The sequence below is a fragment of the Vicugna pacos genome, chromosome 21 (assembly GCF_048564905.1).
Source record: "Vicugna pacos chromosome 21, VicPac4, whole genome shotgun sequence".
Lineage (NCBI taxonomy): Eukaryota > Metazoa > Chordata > Mammalia > Artiodactyla > Camelidae > Vicugna > Vicugna pacos.
In genome coordinates this window covers 23,021,587-23,038,607 of record NC_133007.1, presented here as the reverse complement: position 1 = coordinate 23,038,607, position 17,021 = coordinate 23,021,587, and the positions used below count along the sequence as shown (strand labels likewise).

The following is a 17,021-nucleotide window of genomic DNA, read 5'->3' as shown; positions in this document are numbered from 1 at the left end:
TGTCTCCTTTAGAAATTGCACAAGGTTCTTTCTGTCTTGGATAGCTTGAGCTTGGGCCTCATTTATGCTAACGCAGTTAAGAAAAGGGTTGCTTTCCTTTTCAAACTGAGGGTCCAGGGTAAAATCATCAACCCTAGAGCAACAACTGATGTTGGCCACCATGGAGACTACGTAACAGCCTCTGAAAAATGAGTGGAAAATGTTGCCTTGGTAGTTAGAAGCTATTACCTTTCTCAGTGAGAAATACAATACCTTTCTACATCCTGAAATGACAAAACCAAGTAGCCTCTTAGAGCCCTATTTTCTGTAGGGAAGACTGTTCCTGTGGGCGTTCCTTCTCACTCTTACCCCACGGCGATCATCGCACAAAGAGGCAGAGAATTCACCCTCGCTGGTTTATGACAATCCAGAGAGCTGGACCAGACATTCCATTAATGTTCATGAGAACTTTTAGGGAAACACAGGTCCAAATTTGAATCAGGTCTAGAATACTTACCCACCCCCCAAGCTCTACTTACCTGTATTCTTCTTTCATCAGATTTTATCAGAGCCTATCTCTTCCAGTAAGCCTTCTTGACTGACCACTTCCCCATTATCATATCTCCATTATCTGCATTTTCTTTGTATTTGTGTATTTGAGCACTGAATTTCTTGTGGTGCTGGGGAGGAGGGAGGTGAGTATGTGTGCCAATCAAGGATTTAGAATCAGTTAAAATGCATACATGGATGTACAGTTTGGAACCTTGCCTTTGACCTCTCCTGTCACCAGCTCCACACTGCTATTAACTTCTGCATGTTCTAGCTGATCTGCAGAATATGAAGTTTAATATTTTTAAATGAAATGAAGGCTCCCAAAACTCAACCTGGTAGTGAGAAGGAATGGAAGGAGCCTTAGTTACCTGATGCATTTGAGCACCTCTTGGTGTCAGAAGCTCTTCAGATAGAAGATCGTCAGCCATCTTGTTGATATCCCTCAGCCAAGGCTCATTGGCCTTCAAATCCTGGGTGACAAAACATATCCAAAGCAGTATAAATCCCCTTCTTAAGAATCTTGCACCCTTATCTGCTCAACTCTGCCCCGACTTGGCTACAGATTAAAATACATTGCAAACCACGCTTGTAATACACAGTAAGCGGCCCTCCTCCCATCTGCCACAGAAAAGAGTACATTTAGTCTCATCGACACCCAGAGGCTATCAAAAATTTTGTCAGGAAAGCTGTTATTTATCTGTAATATGGAACACATTAATTTTCTTGGATTTCTCAAAAATCTCTCCCTGGATTAAATTACACCATAAGAGAGGTCTATCACTGACCCACATAATAGTCTTTACTATCCATACAAACTTCTCCACCTTATGTAGAATTTCATTGAGTTGCAATCTGTTTACATATGTTGTAAGAAACAGGGAATGCATCACCATGTCTTTGGTGACATTACTGTTCATTTCATTACATGGTGGGCTTTCAATGATATAGACTTATATATGTCTCTATATACTTACATATATATATATATATATACACATACATACACACCTATTTATCTGTCTACTATAGCTTTGAATTCAATGTGTAAGGAAGATATCATATGAAAAAGAAAGGAAGGAAAGAAGGAGTTTATATTCATTGCTAGTCAAGGTAAGAGAATGAATCTGAGAGAATAAAGGAGAATGGAAAGGTTTCAGGTAGGAGAAACTTTTAGAAATTGTCAACTGCAGAGTCATGTGGTTCTTCCCACCTTTTTGCCCCAACTTCTGCCCCATAATTAGTCCTTACACAGAGTCCCACAGCACCCCATGTCAGCCTGGGCATCAGGCACACAGGACAGTACAGGAACTTGTGAAGATTCAGGGAGACCAATAGGATGTGGGAGCGGCAGGGACTGACTGCAGCCTGCAAAGTTAGGGGGACGAGTTTCTCTGTGTTTCTCTTTCACCTACAATAACTGGAGAAAGATTTGAAATGTGGAACTCTCACTAGCTTTGGGGAGGATATTCAGCAAACATGGAATTAAGGAGTCAGGAGGAGATATGAGATAAAAGGAAACAATGATGACCCTCAGAAACCTGTCGAGAGGAGAAGGTTCCTCTTTCTCACCGTTTGGAACTCTTCAAACTTTTTCTGCCGCTCTGAAACATCATCCCATTCCACCCCGGTGTTTTCTGCTTTTTTCTCTTGGATCCAGCCCAGCATGTCTCCTGCCTCATAGGCCAGCAAAAACTCATTGTAACATTGCAATAAACGACGTCTGCGTTCTTCTGCCCGATCAAGGAGGGACCGGTACCTGGGTGAAGAAATGAAGAGAACGGGAAATGTGGAATAAGAAGAGTAGAGGGAGGATGATAAAGGGAGAGAATGAAAGGGACAAGGAGGAGAGGGAGGGAAAATCCAAAGAACAGTAAAGGAGAGGAGGGAGTAAAGATGGAAGGAAGACAGCATTGAGAGCAGAGAGACAAATGCACTGTTCATTTAAAAACAATAAAAATGTCAATGCTCCAGTCGTGGGACTGACAGCATCCCTTCCTCATCCTATAGAAGTGAACGTTTCTACGTTCCTGTGGACAACTGGATATGAAATAGCCTGGTATTCACATGGAAGTCTGAAGACCTTTTGATAACCTTGAAAGAGTGCTGGGTAGGGAGTCAAAAGACGTGGCTCTAATAAGTGTCTGACCTCTGGCAATTGACTTAATTGTTCTGGGGTTCCCTTTCCTCATTTGAAAAGTAAATGGTTTTAATTACCCTAAATTTACTTTCAGCTCTTCAAATCTGTGAATTTTCAAATCATCCCTAGTACAGCAGATGGAGAATCATGAGACGTGACTTTGGCCAATGGGAAATGTTTGGCTAAACACTGTTCAGTTCTCCAGGCTCCAGAACTTACTGGTTCTCTATCTGTTCCTGGCGCTGGGTGATGTTGCCTGGTTCTTCTCGCTTCCGCTGCGGGAGCATGGGAAACTCATCATGGGCAAGTTTCCTGACGTAGACAGCTGGCACAAAGCCCTGGTGATCATCAGCTTCCACTTTCCACCAGTCCTAGAAGGAGAGCAAAGCCCCGCTCCTTCCTTAGTTCTCAGAAAAGCCACAGATAGAAGTTTTAACCCTCATAACTTAGTCTCTAGGCACAGACACAGGCTGATGGCCAAAAGAAGCAAACCATTGCTTATGGATGTCATATAATATGTGGGTGGCATACAATTTGTGGGTGGCGTATAATATGTGAGTGGTGTATATTACAAAGAAGATAAATCAAGTGTTCCAACAACTGCAGAACTAGACCTCTGAAATCAAGGGATCTGACATTTGATGTTAGACCCTTAACTTTGATGAAGTTTTCAAAAATCAAAGGCCATTCTCCTAATGAGGGAGTTCTTTGTCCACTAGGAATTCATCAAAGATCCAAGGGGTCAGAGCTGAACTGAGCCTCTCGTGGGTGGAGCATCTATGTGAGACAACAGTGTACAGGGGCTTCTCCTCCCCATCCCTCTCCCAGAGCCCTTAACAATTACGTGTTGCCTCGGAATTCACGTATGTGAATGCTTTACACTCAAGTATCACCCTGATCTCCACAGAGTATTTTAGGAGTGTTGTTATACCATCCACTCTGGAATTAATATCTTCAGGGAATCATGTGTTGAAATGGAGAAGACTGAGCAAAGAGAAAAGGGGACTGGCACACAGATGATATGGTAATGAAACATTCCGCTTCTCTAAAAAAATTACTTGCCCTCAGAGTAACAATTTCCCAAGCTCTCTTTTCTTTCTTCCCAATCATTTTTGGAGATTAATTATTAGAATATTAAAAAATTACTTGAGCTCTTATTAAAATACATATTTAAAGTCATAGACAATATTCTGCCACTATTCTCGCGGTCATTAAGGTCTAAAGAAAACCAACTTGACAAAAGTATTCTCTTTGATCAGGCTCCCCCTAACCCCAGCCATTGTTGTTCCGTTAGTAGAAACATGGGCACAGGAGAGGAAGAAGCAAAGAGACGAGAAGGAAGAGATAGTTTAACCCTGTAAATATATATAGAATTGCCTTTCATGGCTTACATGTCTTGGGGCTAATTATTCAAGCACTTTGAGTCCTCCCTTTGTTAGCTGTAAAATTGGTATTATCATCTCAAAAGATACAACCGGAGAAAAGAAACTACTCAATAAATTATGGTGATTTAAGAGAGACAGCAATAGAAAAATACCAGCTGGTTAAAATATGGGCTTCTGGCAGGGTTGGGAGAGTTGACTGGGTCAGTGCCACCTTGGTAATGGGAAGAAAGGTAGGAGGGAAAGTCACCTTATTGACGGAACTGAGCAGCGTTAAGACGTCATTTTTCTTCATGGTAACTTCTTGGGGGAAGCGGGCCTGGAAGTCATAGAGAGCCACAACCCTCTCTTCTCCAGCAGCTCCCTCCACCGGTGCAGCCAGTTGTTGCTGAACAAAAACAGGAAACAGAACGTGCCCGTCACCCATGGGGAGCATCTCCCTGGAGAGCCCACCACTGGTGGGCTGGCCCTGGAGCCTCTGGCTGGAACCTCTTCCGTGACTGCCAAGAACAGAGCTATCGCAATACATCATCATCAGAGACACTGCTCCACCCCTCCGCTTCTCAGGGGGCAGGCAGGCTGGCAAACATGAACACAGAATGAGCAAGTAAGAATGCACTCTGTCAGAAACACATTCAGTGCTCGAAGCCATCAGTTCTTAAGCAGGTCATAAAGGCTCGAATGCATCAGTGTTTCAGAATATCGTTTGAGAAAAACCCACTGTCTCTCATCACCTTCTCCCTTCCCTGGGCCTCCGCTGACAGCGCTTCCAACCCCTAGGCCTTTAAAGCATTTTGTCGGGGAACCATGGGCTTCCTCTTTTAGAGATGAGTGAACTACAGCACCAAAAAGGCCACCGAAATTTAAAAATTGAGAACATAAATTGAGATCAAATAACTCTTTTGCAAGCAATCTGCCCTCCAAGGTAGTGTCTTCTTTGATTTTCACTTTCTCCAAATATCATACCTCGCAGAGAACGAACCAAACGTAACACCCCTTCATAAGTAATGACCTCAGCGCCTCAGACTGGAGGTGAAGATGCCCTTCCCCTGACAGATCTCTCTGATTTTATATTCTTCATGAGTTACAACGCACAAGCCCACCTGTTTTTGTGCAGACCCACACCATGCAGAGCTGGATGAAGGCACAGCACAGCTCTGTAAATACGCGCTGACTTGACATAGTGAGTCTCTGTCTGTCCTGCTCCCCGTGCGTGGATTCAGAGTCTCTCAGATGGGAGAATGTCTTGAATGTGAGAAGGGCCCCTCTTTTCCTTCCATCACACACAGGAAACACTTACGCCGCTCAGCTGACTCCAGCCTCCATCACTCTTCAGGACAATTACTTTCACTTTGCAGTCTAGCCATTGTCGCATCCTCAAACCCTCCACGTTTCCCATTTCCCAAATACACTTGATTGTTTTGTGCTTCAGTGCAATTGCTCCCATAGTTTATTCACTAGAAAAGCTCTTCTTTGCAGAGTAAACCACTCTTTTCAAAAAAATAATAACTCAGGTAAACTGGCTTGCCTCAGCTCTGAAGATTTTTCTACCTTCCAGCGCTCTTATTTCAAGAGATCGGAACGCTCTCTTCGAGACCCTTTTCCCTGTTCATATATCTGTTATATGCAGTTATTTGTTAAAATTTCTGATCTAAGGGACTGTAATTTTCCTTCAAGTCAGGATTGTTTTCATTCATGCTTGCACATGGTAGGCATTTAATAAGTGTTCGTATTTGAAAAAAAAAAAGAAGGAAGGAAGGGGGAAAATCAGGAATGAATATAAGAAGAAGAGACCAAATAAAAGAAGAAAGAAAAAAGGAGACTGGAAATACAAAAGAAAGAAAAAAGACAGTATAAATAATGCATCAATGAACCAATTCTTGTAAACTGAATCTCTCTAGACGCTACAAGGATGCTGCAGTTCCTGCCTATAAGCATCACAGAACTTAGTATTTCCTTCGCAGTTGTTCTCTGGAAGATGCGAGGTAAAAACTAGCAACAAAGAGGATTCCCCGATTCCCTTTCCTCTGTAGTGGAGAATGTGATTCCTGTCACACCCGAGTCCTTCTTACCTGGCAGGCTTCTGCCTGATCCCGAAGGGCTTGCATACTGTTTCCAAATGCCTTGAGATCCACCAGAAAGCTCTCGTGCTTCTTTAGAAGAGCCTGGATTTGTTGATGGGAAGATCATCAAATGCAAACACAGGAAGAGCATTAAGCATCCCTGGGGAATTTTTCAGCTAATGTTTTGTGTTACACTGATGGTCCCAATTCCTGGTAAGAGACACTCTCCATCTTCAATAATTTTGTTTTAACTCTAAATGTGCAAGCTTCAGGAAATAGGAGTTAAATAAACAGTACTTTTTAATATATTTGCTTTGACCAAAATGAAGTCAAAATTGCATAAGCATTTTATCCACACACATCACAACTGAAAGAGGGTGCTGCTGATAGCATTGCTTTGTAGGATAAACATTAGCCTAACCTTTGAGGCTCATTTCAAGTATTTCTATGGCCCAGGGTTTGTGAAATACTATACTGGCTGACCATGGGACAATGAACAAGACGAAGAAGTGGACATAAAGGATAATAATGAGCTTTGGGGTTCTTCTTGTCCCAAAAGGTCTGCCAGATTTTTCTTATAATAAAGGAATTAAGGTATATATTTTTAAATGATAGTTGGTTTGTGAAATCCAGAGGTTAAACCACGGAATTCAGAATGGGACCAAGACAAGCATGAATGTCTGATCATGCCTTTGGGTTTAGATAATCTCTAAGGAATACGGATCTCTGTGGTGTTAGGGAAATATGGTGTGTCTTTTGGGGTTTCTGTCAACTCTGAGGTTATCCCAGCAGATCTAGGCTAAAGGTTGTCACTCTGGAAACCCCAAATAATCTAACAAAACCTGCAGCTGTTGCACAGTCTAATTTGGTACCAATTTGGTGAGGACTTGACAATGTCAATCCCTGTGCCCACCTTACCCCAGCTGTTTCTTCGTCAGCCCCATAGTTAGTGTCGTCTACAATGGGTTCCTTCTCTCTCATCCACGCTTCTGCTTCACACAGATCAGCTAAGTACTGCTGGAACTGGATGTTGGCTTCAAGATCCCTTAGCCGTCTAGCAGCTCGAGCCTGGAGAGATTCCATATTCTCATTCAAACTCTCGACCCTGGAGGCCACAGCCTCTGCAGCAAAGTGTCCTGTGGAGTAGTTCCAGAAAAGGGGAGTGTTACCCTCATTAATGTCCCTTGTACTTCAAGCCCCTTGGTGACTTGGGAGAGAGAAAAGGAGGAACGAGGGTGATGCTGCATGTAGTCAGTGTGACACTTTACCTAAGCTCCTGGGAGCTGGAATGTCGTAAGTGAGATCAAGCATGAATAGGTGCTAATGGCGGATAGGCATTATGCATGGTGGCACGCTGGATGGTACCGTCTGTGATGTACAGATGGAAAACAAAGTGCCTAGGTGTGGGTACTGGTCAGAGTTCCAAAAACATGCATTCTCTAGCCTGAACAGAAAATTCAGCAGATGCTCATTTCCGTCCATGAGAGATTTACAACTTTAGGAATTGTTCTCTCGTGCTAAACAGCTGGAAAACGGGACAGACGGTAAGATACAGTAATTTTCAGATAACAGGCAGAAGGTTGTGACTCCTGAGAGAAGGGAAAGAAATAAAATATGCCTTATGATTGCCACAGCTTATGCCTGGGGCATCCTCTTCTGTCCTGTAGTGGTGGGAGGGCTAACCCAGACAGAACTAGCAATCACAGTGCATCGAGGAGACAGAAATCAGAGCTGAGGGAAGACAAGACAGCCGGAGTTTGTGGAGCAGAATACTGCAAAGGAGGATGCTGCACCCTGATGGCATTTTGGAGATATGCAGAGAGGTCCCCTGGAGTGTTTGATGGATTGCTCCTTTGCACACATGTGTAAGAAAACTCCTCAAGGGCAAGGAAAAGCAGACTGGAATGCAATAGACCAAAACAATTCCTAAGGCTCAGATGGGGCTGTGAATAATAAAATGGTCACCCACCAAAGAATGCATGAGTTCTAATCTCATGTAGTGGACTAATCTCTACTTAGTTCCAGAATGAAGGCTTCCCCGGAAGAATCAGGAGAAAGCAGATCCAAGAAGCTGAATGATTGCAAAGCTGGAGAAGCAAAGAAAACTACACCAAGTTATATCATAATCAAATTGGTGAAAACCAGTGGTGAAAGTTTTAAAAGATTCAGAGGGAAGGAAAAGTTATTACATACAAAGGAGCAAAGATAGTAAAGAGGGCAGCCTTCTCATCGGAAATGCTGCAAGTCAGAGGACGATGCAGCCGCAGCTTTAAAATACTCAAAGAAAGACACTGTCAACCAAGAATTTTATATTTAGGGAAGACCTGTTTCAGAAAGGGAGGCAAAAGGAAGTCTTTTAGACCAACAGAAGCCCAGAGAATTTATGGTGAGCAGACCTTCATTACAAGAAATGTTAGAGAAACTTAATGTGGAAGGAAACTTATGCAGTAGACAAAGGAATGAAGAACACAAGTATGTAAGTAAACAAAAATGGCTTTTTAACCCTCATTTCCTAGTCCTCTTCAAAGCTAATTGACTATTAAAGCAAAATTAATAGCAGTGCATGGGTGGGTTTATAATATACGTAAAATTTAAGTGTGTGACACCAATAGACAAAAGATGAAAGGAGAGAAATGGATCTTATTTTACACATGAAATGGTATGAATTTACGTAAGTATAGACTGTGGTAAGTTAATGATCCATGCTTTGAGTCCTAGAACAGTGAGTGTTAAATTTTTGCTTCCAGAATCCCTTCACAATTTTAAAAGTTATTGACGAACCCCTAAAAACTCTTGCTTTTATGGTGATATCTATGCAGTTGCCATATCAGAAGTAAAAACAGACAACTTTAAAAGAATGCACAATTATGTGTTCCATTAACCATTAGAGCAATGGCATTATCATATATCATGTAAACTCCAGAACACTTCACTTGCACTCATGAAAAAGGCAAATGGTTGTCTTAGGATCATTATGAAAACCACGTTGGATGGAAAGGTGGATCAGATACCTTTCATGAAGCCCTTAAATTAAAGAAACTTCTTCCCACAAGTCTGTCATAGTGATGATTGCTCAGTTCAATCCGAAGCATACATACCTTCCTCTACCATTTTGTTTCCCCTCTCTGTTATCACTCGGATGCACGGTGCATGGCTGGCAATATCAGCCTGGATGACTTGATGTCTGTTCAGAAGCTTCTTGGAGGCAATCAGATCCTTGCCTATAGAGAAAAATAACTTCAAGGTCACTGTTCTAGAGGACAGAATAAGGAGAGGCTACTCTACTTCTTTTTAACTCATGGACCTACAAAGTCTTCCCTTTGAGGTAATAATCATTAAGTGGGCTTCCTGCAATTTACCCTGTTCGTCTGAATTAACTCTGCTCAGCTTTCCCTTGCCTCTTTGTACTAAGAAAATCCAGTTCATTATTCTCCAAAAAACGCAATGAATGAAGCACTATTCCCTTTGGATGATAGGCAGAAAAGTAAGTAAATTTTCAGCTCAAACTACGAATATCATGCAACCAATTTTCTTTCAACGTACTATGGTGTAAAAACCAGAATCTTCCACTTACTAATTTCCGTGAGTATCAGAAAGCTATTAAATTCTCTAAATCTAGATTTTTTTCCACCATAAAGTGGCCCAATGTTCTCTATTTTATAGTTTTCTTTGTAAGGATTAGAAATAACTTATTTAAAAGTGCCTCACTCACTGATTAACATTAATGAGCACATAATAAATACTGTGCAATGTTAGTTTTTCCTTCTTCGAAGGTCCTCAGTTTCACCTGTCCGCTTCATCCTGCCTGTCACCCATCCATGGTTCACCTCTCTTCCCTCCAAAATTTTCTTCGCTATACTTTACGCTAAATGTCTCTCCAGAAACTCTCTAAGCCCATCTATCCTTCAAAGAGATCTTTTCTCTTCTAGGAGATTTTCCCAGACTAGCCCCTCCACTGTCATCATTGTCCAGCCCCTCATAGATACAGCCAATACATGTATGTTAAGTTTACATCACATTTATGTGCACTTTTTCCTTTATTTCAGTGCTAGTTTCCTGGCACTAATGATGGTGAACCAGTAACTTTTAAAGGAAAGGAAACTATGTATTTTTATCTGCTACTTCAACCCTTTATTCCTGGTAACAGCTCATATGCATCTTTGCAAAAGCTCTCTTTATAAAAGGGAGCCACTGACTATACAGACAAAAACACTCACACACTAACCACAATTGCTCAGCCAAGGACCTTGGGAATAACCTAAGTTAGAGCAAATAGCAAAAAGCTGATCTCTTTAGCTCTTCCCAGAGGCCTTAAACTCACGGCACTGTTTGTGTCTGGTTTTAGGAGTATGAATTTTTTTAAAAAATCTTCTATTTGAAATCTGGAAAAATTCTCATGAGTCTAAGGGGGAAGATCTGAGGACAAACTTTGCACCCCCTCATCGATGAAATCCCAGATCTTTCAAGCGATCTGCAGAACTTGGTCTTCTCCCTGTGGCTCTGCCTCCCAGGAATGTACTAACCAAGGTACGTGGAAGCTGCTGCGGGTTTAGTCTCTTGAATCCAGGCCTCCTCATCTTCTGTGTCTCTGCAGATCTGGTGCAGGCGGAGATGGTCAGTGAGCTCATCCTTCCATAAGGCCAGCGGCTCTTTCAGGGCTTCAAACCGGGACACCAGGTACTCCTGCCTTGCCCGTATGTCCTCAGCATACGGATGGCCTATTTCTTCAAAATATGCCGCCAAGTCTGTGAGGGTGTCCACCTGAGTCTGAAGGAGAAATAGAATGGGCATTAGAAAATTCCATAATTTAGTTAAAGAAGATGAGAGTTTTGTTTTTGGAGTGGAGCTTGGGGAGAATCAGCGTCCATATGTACTGGCTTTAAGCCTCTAATCAAATCAGTGAAATAGAGTGGGAGGGGTCACTCCATGGAGAACCAATTCCTCAGGCCAAAAGCTGTTTACAGGGAAGTAGTTCTGAAGCCACATTTTAGAAAGGACCAAATGTTTAGAGGGTTTGCCAAAGACATCAGAGAACCCAGGGCTCTAAAGCATTAATTGTTCAGGAGTGCGGATGAATTGAGGTCCTGAAGAAAACAGCAGGAGGCTTTTTCCATTTCAGTTCCCCTTCCAACCTCTTTCTCATCCTTTCCAATGAGCTATAATTGTAACTAGCATGGACACCACTGAAGTTTGAGTTTGTCGCGTAGCAGGAACAATGCCTATGAGATGAAATGTGATGTGGCAAACACTAGCGTCAGAACCTCCGAAAGAGAAATCTAGAGGCCTTTCTTTGGCCGCTCCCCAGTTGTGTGTGTTTGAGTAAATCACTGTCCCCATTTGGGTTGTATCTGAGGAAGGAGGAATACAGAAACAAGAGTTTGAATGATCTTCCTAGAAATAAAATGTTAATAGTGTTACTATATGGTAAAATAGAGGCAAGAGATTAACTTCATCTTTATTAGTGAGGTCCACTCTAACTGGCCTGGCAGTAGAACAGAGCATAGGATTTTTGTTTGTCTGTGTCATTTGCTTTTCGGGGTGAGGGATGGTGGTATATGAGAAGTGCTTCAAGAAATGGATGAGCCGCAGGTGTTGGTTTTGCTTATTCTCTTTTGCAGTCCAGTGCTCTGCTGATACAGAGTTCAATCTGTCTCTTCTCAATCTGGAACAAACTGTTGACCCTCAGCAGCTTCTTAAAACATACACTCACTCCTGCATAAGGAATTAAAGGCTCCATAAAGAGGTGAAATTAAAGTCTCCTACTAGCCAGCTGCTCTCATCTCTTAGGACATTTTAACTTTGGAAAACACCGCTGTGTAATAATAGAGTGATTTTAAAGCATCACAGTTGTCATCAGGGTGATGGACCCCCTGTGCTGTTTGAGAACTAATGTAGTGCACGATGCCTCCAGCGCGAGATACAGAAGATTTGGCTGCTGGCCAACTGCTGTTTTATCCTGGGAAAATTCTTCACCTCTTTCAACCTTAGTTTCCTCATCTATATAAAGAGAACTTTGGACCAGAGGTTGTTTATGATCTTTCTCAAGTTTAATATTCCATATCAAAAATGTTTTTTGCAAGCACGATATTTTGGCCACTGCTCCAACCAGGAGAGCCAATCCCTAATGATTGGATGTCCCAGCTTTCCCAGACAGAGTCACATACCTTTGTTTATGACATATTTACACATGCTGTTCCTCTTCTTTGTACTTTTTAATTTACTTTTCAGTAAATCTTACATTTTTACTCCTTTGAAAATCTGTTCCACACTCTTTTCCTCCATCTAGATTTCAAAGCTAACCTTACATGATTTTCCTAACTCCAGTCTTTTGCTTAAAACTCCATCAGCCCATACCTAGAGCTATGTAAGTTCCTGGGTTTGTTTTATTTTGGGTTTTTTTTTTCCTCGTTTTCTGTAGATTATTCTGTCTTTTCCATTTAACTAAGAGTGACCAAAGAACAGACATCATGGAAGTGTATTTTAACAGGACAGATCAGTGGGACTTTCTAGTGAACAGCTTTAAATTCTAGGGAACAGTTTTAAATACAAGCTAGGATGTCTGGGATAAGAAACGAGTCAATCGAAAGTGGATTTCCACCGAGTCCTCCAGAAACTCACATACAGTATCTATACTCTAGAAACCTGTTGGATAAATTTACTTAAAGTAACAGTCTAGTGGGATTTCGGGGGGATAACCCTGAAAACTAAGAGCCGAGACACCTGCCTCACAGTCCTGGTCCTGCTGTGAATTTTTTCTCTTTGACGTTGGGAAAGTCACTTTACTTCTATGGTAGGATTTAAAATATTTTCAAGCTTTGAACTGCAGAATGCCAGAACAGAAAGAGGCAACTTTTTTCATAGGTGAGGATACAGAAGTGTAAAAAGGTCAAAAGATACACCAAAGATCACATCACTAGTAAGCGATGAGGCTATATATAAAACCCAGGTTTATGGATTGAAAGTGCAATGTTATATTTAGAGAAGTCCATACAGTCTTGTATCAGCCATGGGGTTTTGACAAAGGACACCAGGTATCCAGGAGAATGGCTGGATGAAAGGAGATATTAGAAAAAGGCAGTTGCCCAACTAAAATTTTTGATTTTTTATCTGTAGTTTCCTGCTCTTTTTGTCTTTTAATAGTAATTACTTATGAGTGTGTTCAGAGCATAAGCAGGTGCGTTGGCCTCCAAATGGCCAAAGAGCGGACCACAAACCTGATGAGCAGCCATGTCAGACTCGAGGAGGGCAAGTTTCCTGAGTAGGTTCTGTACGCCCTTCAGGTCTTTCCCGTAATCCTCAGAGACAGCCTGCCTTTCCACCTCCTGCAGCCAGTGTTTCAGGTCTTCTGCATTATTTTCAAATTGCAGCAGCTTGCTAGCTTCATACAGCAGGATCCCTGCGAGAAGAACCAAGGTATAAGGCAGGTGTCATAACGGATCCTTGTGACGCACTAACACACGTTACAACAACTTCAGGAAGCAATATAATATTTTGATATTTCCAATGGAAAAATAGAGCTGTCTCACATGATTATACAAGAAATCAACATAAATGTGTAGAATTCGGGTGGTATTTGTTTTTGAACACAGCAGGGCTCTCAAAACAAAGATAATATGTTCACTCCCTGCTAAGGGGCGGTGTTGCTGTTAGATTTTAACTGTCTTGGGAATTTTCATGCCATTTGTTACTCTCTGTTGAGACCTCCTTTCCAAAGGGACTCAAACACAAGCACCGCATTTTCCAAGAGACGTCTAAAACTTGGGGTTGTCGCAGTTTGAAATTCTGAAGTGTCTTTTCATAGATATCTTTCTCAGAACTTTGCCAAACCCCCTCTTAGTGCCTGTCCTTCATCCCAAACCATGCCTGACAATTTTCTCTTCCAGAAGATATCTTGATTATTCACACTGTTCTCAGCTAAATTCTTTATTCTATGACCTTATAGGAATTATCTGCATTATTTCTGTGAAGCAATTACTGTATTTCTTGATGATGTAGAGTAGCAGAAACTTACTGTTACAATCAAGTTGGATTTTTTTCCTAAACCAAAACTCAGGCTGCCATCCAACAAAATCCATACAACGTCTGTCTTCTATAACCAGGGCAGAGTCGTGTCTAACAGGTGGTTTATGACAAGGGGGATACTGACAGAGGAAATTAATTATTTGTGTTAATTGTGACAATTGATTAATTTTCCACAGTAAGAGGTGAAGTTAAATGTAAGTAGAGGCTATTCAGGCAGACATGTGAGAGTTTTTTAAGACCTTATAGCAGAGCCTGAACATGCTCGGACAAGTGAAAACTAGCAGCAAGTCATCAAGTCCTGTTTATAAGAATAAAATATCGTGGGAATGTCACATGTGGCTTTACTATCTAATTTAATGACCTAGGTCTTAATATCTTGTCTCATTTATAGAACCAAAATATGTAAAATCTAGCTTAAGGACAATAGTTTTAAGTGCATAACCAATACTGAATTCATGGTACCTGAATTCATGGTACATTTTCAAGATAAAGGGAAAACGTGGGAGAAAAGTGAAGGAAACAAAAGTAATTTCAGTTGAAAAAACCTACACACATGAAGAAAACACAAAATTGTGTAAATATACAGTGCAATAAATCTCGATTGAGTTTTAAAAATTTCTCAACCAATAAAGGAAGACGCAGGAAAACAAATGAGTAGCATCCCTTCTCAGAGAGGTCACCAGGGAAATTCAAGGTGATAAGACCAAAAAGGTGGGTTTCAGAATTTGGGAGTTCATTTTCGCACAAAGCTCTGCTCCGAACCTTTCTGCTCTGTAGCCTCCAGCAACTCCTTCCAGAGTCTGTCAACCTCCCTCAGACGAGCAGCCGCACTTTCAGAGGCATAGTGATTGCTCTCAATCATCTCCTGACCAGTTTTCTTTAGATCATTGAGCAGGATCTTCTTAGCTACCAATTCCTCTTCAAAGACTTGCTGCTTTTGAACCTGGACCCTCAAGGTCTGTATATCCTGAGACAAAATGGAAAAACAGAACAAAACAAAACAAACCATTACCTACCTCATACATTTTGAGGACAAGGATTTCTTTTCACCACAAATCTAACTGAACTGCGAAGAGGATGTAAGGGAGGACTGTCCTAGTCCAAGCGTAGAGCCAGAGGATGCTTAGGAGACTATGCGACCAATCCCTCCTTCCACACAAGTGGCAGACATGGCTAATCAATCCCTGAATTTGTTTCTACTGAGTCTGGGTGTGGTCGGAAGATCATTTAAAATATGACACTCCATGAAAGCATTAATAACCAATCAGAGCTGTCATAAAGGATGAAGATTACCTTTCATTCCTATCCTAGTATACAAAGCATCCATCCTTCTGCCCCATGTAGAGAAGATCTGTTTACCCTACATACACTGGAACCATAACTCCTCTAGAGAACATGAGCATGTAATGCTGAGTTTTACAGAATGAAAGGCATTGGTAAGATGCTCAAAGTTCTATAAAAACATAAGAACAAAAGGATCAGAGGTATACATTTAAGACTAAATTATGTCTAGAAAGGTGAGTACTGGGAATAGATATTGGCCTAGAAATCAAGAGACTAATTCTAGCCCTGACTGTAAATGTGAAAATTTGTGAGTCTGTAGATGTGTGTGCATGTATCATAGTTTATTTTGTGAGTGAAAGATACGTGTTTTACACAACCCCAAGGCAAAGAAACCTATGGCTCAGAGAAAATTCCAGAATTTTTTAACATCACACAAACTAAAACAGAACAGGGAGAGAATTTAAGCCCAGTTTTTACCTTCTCCAGAAAGAATTCATGCTTCTAACCTTTAGGTTAACCTGCTTCCTAAATACTTGGCCGACCTTAGGCAACTCACTTCACAGCTCAGATGCCTGGTTTCCTCGTCTATACAATAAAAACGTGTTCCTCTCCAGCTACAAAACTGTGTCAGTCTATGTTAAACCAAAACCTTGGATTACTTTTGAGTTCCAAGTAGCTTGAATGTACATTATGATTAGACCCAACATTTTCCTACTGTTAAGGGTGGAGAGGGGAGCAGAAGAGGGGATAAGCAACTAAATAATGAGCAGTTCCTCCTTTCCCCCATTCCGTTCAGGACCACTGGAAATTGTGCCAGAGAAAAGCGGTGATGGGCAACAGGGTACAGGAAAACTGGAAACTAGATTCTTCACTAGATATATAGTCTGGGAGGAGTCATTGCCCTGCTTTGAGACTCTGTCTTCTCATCTACAAAGTGAGGTTTGCCAGCTGAACGCCACTGTCCTTCCAGTTCCAAGACTCTAATTCCATGAAATTCAGTCCCAAAGGATGGGTCCAGGGTCTGCAAATCCTGCCTACCTTGCAATCTTTATCATCATCTGCCAATTTTTTCTTCTTGTTGATCCAGTTCTTTAGGTCATCTGTGTCCCGAAACAGTTTCTGCAGAAGCAATGAATCTTCCAGCAACTTGCGTCGAGTGGCAGCCCTTTCACGTAAAGCATGCTGTCGGGCCAACAGCTGCAAAAACCATACACAGACTCACTGTCAGCAAAGTCAAACATGGATACAGGAGATTCACCACCCACCACGGTCATCATGCTCCAACGCCTCCCCTGACCCCAGTGCACAGGCAGGTGGAGGCACATCTGGGACCTTGAAAGTACCTTATCCCGGATAGCAGTGATGTTCTCTGAATCATAGTGGTTGTTGTCAATCAGTTTGGTTGCAGTCTTGTCTAAGGTCTGGGGAAAAAAAAAAAGGAGTGCTTTCCCCTCAGTGGCCATGAGTAAGTGGCCACAGTTTGACTAGTTTAAAGAGGAAACATGACAATGTGGGGAAAGGACAAGTTTCAGAGTCAGACCCAGGTCCTACTTCTGATTTATTTTATAAATTACATTTCAAAATGTATATTTCAGGCAAGTT

General features: G+C 41.6%; 1 protein-coding gene across 1 annotated transcript in view; it reads right to left on the bottom strand.

Moving 5' to 3' along the window:
* Positions 1-17,021, bottom strand: part of SPTA1 (spectrin alpha, erythrocytic 1) — a 55,502-nt gene that overhangs the window by 24,144 nt on the left and 14,337 nt on the right. Inside the window, exons 12-23 of the mRNA XM_006215624.3 lie at positions 16,763-16,840; positions 16,458-16,616; positions 14,898-15,102; positions 13,328-13,509; positions 10,637-10,880; positions 9,212-9,334; positions 7,032-7,249; positions 6,123-6,215; positions 4,301-4,438; positions 2,888-3,039; positions 2,101-2,287; positions 900-1,001 (exon numbers count right to left, since the gene is read on the bottom strand). Coding sequence (XP_006215686.2) covers positions 900-1,001; positions 2,101-2,287; positions 2,888-3,039; positions 4,301-4,438; positions 6,123-6,215; positions 7,032-7,249; positions 9,212-9,334; positions 10,637-10,880; positions 13,328-13,509; positions 14,898-15,102; positions 16,458-16,616; positions 16,763-16,840 — 1,881 coding nt within the window. The remainder of the gene's footprint in view (positions 1-899; positions 1,002-2,100; positions 2,288-2,887; positions 3,040-4,300; positions 4,439-6,122; positions 6,216-7,031; positions 7,250-9,211; positions 9,335-10,636; positions 10,881-13,327; positions 13,510-14,897; positions 15,103-16,457; positions 16,617-16,762; positions 16,841-17,021) is intronic.